Source organism: Arachis ipaensis, chromosome B3, assembly GCF_059453495.1.
Source record: "Arachis ipaensis isolate K30076 ecotype BB chromosome B3, ASM5945349v1, whole genome shotgun sequence".
Taxonomy (NCBI): domain Eukaryota; kingdom Viridiplantae; phylum Streptophyta; class Magnoliopsida; order Fabales; family Fabaceae; genus Arachis; species Arachis ipaensis.
The window spans coordinates 20,176,272-20,183,260 of NC_142438.1; the positions used below are offsets into that span (position 1 = coordinate 20,176,272).

At 25.2% G+C, this 6,989-nt stretch overlaps 1 protein-coding gene across 1 annotated transcript; it reads left to right on the forward strand.

The window, feature by feature from the left end:
• Positions 1-5,223: 5,223 nt before the first annotated feature.
• Positions 5,224-6,713, forward strand: LOC107629909 (transcription factor MYB14). The gene is made up of 3 exons (XM_016332853.3): positions 5,224-5,539; positions 5,648-5,777; positions 5,876-6,713. Exons 1-3 carry the CDS (start codon positions 5,407-5,409, stop codon positions 6,219-6,221), a joined length of 609 nt encoding a protein of 202 aa, XP_016188339.1. The 5' UTR covers positions 5,224-5,406; the 3' UTR covers positions 6,222-6,713.
• The last annotated feature ends 276 nt before the right edge of the window (positions 6,714-6,989 follow it).

The window sequence follows — 6,989 nt, forward strand, 5'->3', positions numbered from 1 at the left end:
CTTCACTTTTCACTGAGTTTTTCTGTTTTTATTCTATAAATTTTTTATATTGAATTTTTTTAGTTTTTCAATTTTAATTTTTGATGTAGGTTTAGATAATTTTTTTAATTGACGTAATTAGTTATTATTGAGTTGCATCTAACTCTTTTGTTATTATTTTTAGTTTGTTTTTTGTTCTTGGTTGAGATTTTTTGTTATGTTTTCATTTTGTAAGTTTGAGTTTAAAGAACAGTATAAGAAAGAGCACCCAAATAACAAATCTGTTGCAGTAGTTGTGAGTGTTTATTTATGTGAAATATTATTCAGTACTTGTTTTAAAGAATTTTGAATTATTTTTCAAATTATTTTTAACATGTTTAAATTTTAACTTCTTTTATCGTTACAGCTTCAAAAACAATTAGGTTAGTAAGGTTGGTGGTGGCAGGTAAAAATTAATTACTTGTTTTATGATTGATGATTGTTTTTGCTATTATTTTTATAAGTGTTCTCTTGGGCTACATTTGTTTCTGAGAACAGGACAAGATAAGACACTGAGAACAAGACATAAAAGACAGAGATAAAGAATTTAGTGTTCTTGTATTCTGTTTGGTGATAAAATAGAACAAATTATGAAAAATTTTAATTTATTCTCATTTTTTTCATTCAAAAAATTTGAGAAGAAAAATATAATAATAAAAATATAATTATAAAAAATTAACAAGATAATAAAAGAAAAAAAAAAGTTGTGTCTCTTGTTAGTGTCTCTCTGTCCTTTCTGTTAGGATGAACACAAACTAATTCAGTGTCTCTAGACACAATGTCTCTATTCATGTCTCATTTGTCAAACACAATTTTGTGTCTCAGTGTTGCTATCTCAGTGTCCTGTCTCTATAAACAAACGCAGCTTTATTGGTCTATTGAAACTTCAAATTCAATCACACATTAGTTATCTCAACTTTTACTTTCTCTCTAGTTTTGTGCTTATTTTTTGTTCATTTTTTCGATAGATTATGCCTATAACTAATATTCAATTGTTCATATCTTAGTTCAGAGACTATTACGATGATACCAAACATTGATGGGTGAACATTCTCTGTAAGTTTTATAGTCTATTTTTAGTACTTTCGAAATCTTAATGCTTGAGAAAAAATAAACAAATTTATATGTTGATTTGGCTAGTACTGGGTAGAATTTTAATTTAAATTAAGTTTACTGAGTCAACTGCATAGGCTATTAAGAGTAATAAGATATGATATATGGATAATCCTATATTGAACATAAAAAATTTTTAATTGACTTTAATTTTTTCTTAAGTGTGCAAAATAATACTTTAAGATAAGTTGATAGTCATAACGTGCATATATACTTAATTTTTCTTTTTGTTTGCAGAATATGGGAGTTACTGTCTTATAGTATAGTTTGTTATTTTACTTTTTTTTTGTATTTTAATTTTATCTTTTTTTTTTTTACTTGTTTAATTGGTTGGTAATAGTTATATATAATTTTGTTCTCTTTTCATGTAAAAGGAGGATGATGAAGAGTAAATTTATAAAAAAAAATTAAAATTTAAGTTTACCAATGAATTTATTGTCGGATAAATTCGTCGGTAATTATTAGTTTAGTTATTATTAAATAATATATTATCATCAAATTTATTAAGAGATAAATTTGACGGTAAAAATTTTTGGCAAAAAATTTTCAACAGTAATTAACGATAGATAAAAAGTTCATCGATAAATAATTATTAGCGATGTTTATATCCTCGAATTTATTCCAATAATAAATCCAATAATAAACAGACTATCGACAAATGTTTTTAATAAATTCATCCATAAATTCGATGATATCCACCGATTTTTTTGTAGTGTGCATAGTTGGTTATCCATATTTTTTCGTTGGTTGAAATGGAAATGGTGTGTTCAACACGAGAAAGAGGCTTCATCCGATGATTGAATTTGGCACTTGGTTAAATAACATGAAATTAGTTTAAGCACGTATTTAGCATTTTAGCTGTTAGGTATATGTTACACACATACTTGCTTTCATTAATCATCACCTTTATTCTAACATTTAACTTTTCTACCTTACATTAGTGCAATTGTTACATATTAATTTTAAATTTAGTTTTGATTTATAGTACTGTAAAGAACCTATAATATTATTTAATTATACATTATAACATCAACAAAAAATATTTTATTTAATAATCCATAATATCAAATGTCTAGTAAGCATATTTTTTAATTGGACGACGTGTAAAAACACATAATTGTGTTATCAAATACATCAAAATTAAATAAAATAATATTTAAAAAAGAAAATTTAATTTTTAATATTAAATATATTTTAAGAATTTGGAAGAGTCATTTTGTTTTTCAAAAATGATTAATTAAAAAACACCATAAAAGAAAAATCCAGAAGTTTAACCATAAAAACTAAAAAAAAAAAAAAAAACTATAGTCAAAACAACTTATATATTTATAAGAATTAGGAACATATTTAAAGCTTTTATTTATTTTGTTTCCAGTAAAGTGATTGATCTTCAAGAGTTTCCCGGTCATTCGTTATGCATTTCGTTCAAAAATGCCTTTCGCTACTTTCACACTTATAATGGTCTGAATGGGGTCATGACCGGCGACTAGGTCTAAAGATTTTTAGAAGATATTAGTATTTTTGTCTGTAATAATATTATAAAAATAAAAATATTTTAAAATTATATCAATTTTATTTTGATATTACAAATTATAATAAAAAAAATTTATATAATCAAATTATTTTTACAAAAAATTCGTAGAGAAATAAAAGTTTTTATTGACTAAAATGATTAGAATATCTGTTGATAAAAAAATTTAAATAATAAGTTTATTATTTATTATTTTTATATTAAAAAATTTAATTTTTTATTAATAATTAATTTTAATATTTATTATCTAAAATTTAAATAAATTTAATGTGTATATTTTTATATTTAATTAAGTATTAAGTCTGTTGCACAAATAAAAATAATTAATTTTTATGTTTGTTATTTAAAAATAATATTTTTTCTTTCTAGATATATAAAAATATAATTAGATATTAGTATAAAAAATTATATTAATAGTTATAAAATTAGCTTAAAATTTATTTTTTTTGAAATAACTAAATTTTGATTTTAATTATTAATCACAACATTAATATTCTTTTCAAATTATATATAATAAATATTTAAAGAAAAAAAATGAAAATATAGTTAAAAAAAGTAAAACACGTTGATAGACCAAACCCATTCTAATATTACATAAAAGTCCCAAATAAAAAAGTTACGTGTGTGTCTTTGTCTTTGTGCATAACTCTATATAAATTGAATTCATTGAATTCAAATTACATGGTGCACTAAAACTCTATATAAGTTGAATTTATTAAATTCGAATTAGCGTTAATAGTACTAAATCGAATTAACATTATTCGAATTATATGGTTCACTGCTAAATCAAATCTAACTAATTTGATTTACTACTACACAACACATATATAGTAAATTGAATTAGTTTGATTCGATTTACTACTTGTACAAATTATTAATATTTACTACTTTTAAGTTACAGATTATTAACATTTAACTTACCTCCGTTTGAGTTAAAATAAAATATCAAAAAAATTAAAACGAATAAGAATAGAAATTCAACTTTTTTGTTTTAGTTCAAATTTCACAAAATCTACATTTTTATAAACTTATGAATTTAAAATGGAATAATAAATAATTTCTAAAAATTTATTAAAAATTATCCTTTAACTCATTAGCATATAAAGAATTGAATTTTTTTATGTTAAAAAAGTTAATATAAAGTATAACCTTTCAAAAGTGGCATAAGAGTTAAAACTTGAATTTTTTTTAGACTAATTATATTTATACAATATTCATTTTAAAAATAATTAAAATATTATATCAATTAAATTATCATTTAATTTGTAAAATTAAGTATAAAATTAATAATATATAATAGATATAATATAGAAAAATGCTATGGGCCATCAGAATTTATTATTATTGGTCATTACTTAGCCATCAACTCAATTTCTTTAGTCTAGTTTCTTTAGTTTAGTAATCTAACAACATACTTTATTCCAAATTGTATATATTAATGACTAACTGATAGCAAAAAACAATAAATTTCAATAAGCTTCTAATATTTTTTTACAATATATTTGGAAATCAGGAAGAAAGAAACAATGAATAAAAAAAAGTATTTTGTAAAACAATAATTATTTTCGGATAAAATTTGGAAATAGGTTATAATTGAAATAAATAATTTAAGCTAAAAATCATCTTATAAATAAAAGTAATATTTTAAAGCTTATGATTATATTCAACAACTTATAATTTCTGAATTATAATGATTTTACTAATTTGAACTCAAGTATTAAATATCATATAATATAAACAATAATTTCATATTATTTTTGTAATTATCTCACTAAAAGATTACCTTTTCATACATTTTAAACACAAAATTATCTTAAAACCACTTTTCATCAAAACTATATAAACATAAATTAATTGTGACATAATTGATTATTTTGAAAAGTGATTATAAAAATAATAATTGTCAAAATAATAAATTTAATTCTTAAGCATTTCCAAACACCTAGTATATATAGTCATTTTGTAATGGGAACCAAGAGGAAAAAGCGAATTCAAAGAATTATTTCACGTATTTCAAAAATTAAAAATCAATGACAACAACAACAACAATTCAGAATAGAAAAAATCATCAGTTGAAATGGGTTGACCGTAATTTTTTTTTTTTTTAAAATAATGCTTGATCACAATAATTAATTTAAGATAGTAAAAATGTGTCCGTGTACAGGAATAGCTACACGTGCTTATTTACCAAAACCCAAACAGGGGCTAGTCTAACTTCCTGTTATCTTCCAGGAAGATAAGTAGCAGGTTGAATGATAAATAAATAAATAAACAATCAAAAGAAGTTCAACCGTTTCCACTCTTGATAGTGAAAGAATTGAAAACATTATATGATGTATATTTGACTGGTTTTAGTGTGATGAAAGCACACAACATAACCCCATAACATAACATAGCTATCTAATTGAGAAAGACCCCCCTTATTTGGAAGTCAAAGGAATCTTTTAATTATTAAAATCAGTGTAGTAAAATAAAGAAATAAATAAATACCATAAAGCATGTAACACGTTTTGGTCGTGACGCGTCATGCATATATATAAGTGGCTGCCAGAGACCAAATCGAAACCCACACTCATCAATAGCTCTTGTTTTGTGTTCCTCTCTTTCTAATTCTAACTCTCTCACACCACAATTAGAACTACAAGATTCAAATACAAACTAAAAACTAAACACTACTACTCACTAAGGTAACAACCTTAGTGTGTTGTTAATAATTACTTGGTTCAATTGAATTTGAAGGGAAGATGGTTAGAACACCTTCTTGTGACAAGAGTGGATTGAGGAAAGGAACTTGGACTCCTGAGGAAGATAGGAAGTTAATTGCCTATGTTACTAGGTATGGTAGCTGGAATTGGCGCCAATTGCCTAAGTTTGCAGGTAACTTAACTTGTACTAATTCTACCCTCTTTTTCTGGTGATTAGTGAGAAATTGACGTAATTAATTAATTAATAGGATTTTGTTTTGTATTAATTAAAAATTTTCAGGACTGGCTAGGTGTGGGAAAAGTTGTAGATTGAGGTGGATGAATTACCTAAGGCCTAATCTCAAAAGAGGGAACTTCACTCAAGAGGAAGAAGCTTGCATAATCAAATTGCATTCTAAACTTGGAAATAGGTAATTAATGGTGTCTTTGTGACATTCTACTTAAATTAATGGATTCAAAATTACTAGAACATTAATTTGATCAAGATTCATGGTTCCGTTACTTGCAGATGGTCTGCCATTGCTGCGGAACTACCTGGAAGAACTGATAACGAAATCAAGAACCATTGGCACACCACACTCAAGAAGCGCTTCCAAACCAATGAAGAAGAATCCGAAACCGCCACCAAATCCAAACCCAAAGAAACTACTCAGATCTCAGCAGAGAGCAACACTACTACTACTTCACCATTATCACCATTGTCATCTTCAAGTGAATTTTCCTCCATAACTTCCTGGGATCAAAGTCACAATAATAATAATAAGAACAATATGGTTCTTGAAGACGACGATTTCGCTTTTCTGGATGGAAGTTTCTGGACAGAACCATATCTTGCTGAAATCTTGTATGAATAAGAAACAGTAACAGTGCCTAGTAGTACTAGCAATGTGTTTGATCCTTGTGAAATCTCAGTACCCAATGAAAATGAAGAGTTGGAATTATCATCCAACAACAGTACATCAAGTTTGTTTGATCTGGAGAAAGAGTTTGGGAGCTTCTTGATTGAACCAACAATGATGGAAAGTTTTTGGACCCAGCCATGTGTGTCTGAATCTGATGACGTGTCCCACATTCCTTTTATGCCTCCATCATCTGAATACTTTACAACGCTGTGTGGGTCAGATCCTTGGAGCACTCCAAGTACTACTCATTTGTATGATCAACATCTTAGCTTATTCCATTGAATAAAATCTTAAATTAAAAAAATTGCTATAATAATGTTGGAATTTTCATCTTCTATTGTCAAGAGTAATTAAAAGGTAAAATTCACGTGTAATTATTTTTATGTGAAATTAATAATTGAAAATTGTTAAATAATAAATTATTTAACAATTTTAATTTTTAAATTATTAATTATACATAAAAATAATTATACGTGAGTTTTACTATTATTGCAGCTGCTACTTAAAATGTTTTGAATAATGGTTTTTCTTAATTGAATAACGAGGGTTTTGAAACTTGGGCTAGTTTATTAGTGAATGAGTTAAAGAGTATTATTAGAACATAAATAAGAGGGGAGGAAGAGGGAAAAAGAAAGCTGAGGTTGTAATTATTGATCTACTATTTAGAAAAGTTTTGCTCTATTATCAGCTTTATTCATGTGTGCCAAAAAAAGTTCAATT

Excerpts from the sequence above, each read along its gene's own strand:
- LOC107629909 (XM_016332853.3), top strand. The coding sequence starts at position 5,407 with ATGGTTAGAACACCTTCTTGTGACAAGAGTGGATTGAGGAAAGGAACT. Across the intron at positions 5,540-5,647 it reads CCAATTGCCTAAGTTTGCAG|GACTGGCTAGGTGTGGGAAA; the intron begins GTAACTTAACTT and ends AAAAATTTTCAG. Across the intron at positions 5,778-5,875 it reads CATTCTAAACTTGGAAATAG|ATGGTCTGCCATTGCTGCGG; the intron begins GTAATTAATGGT and ends CGTTACTTGCAG.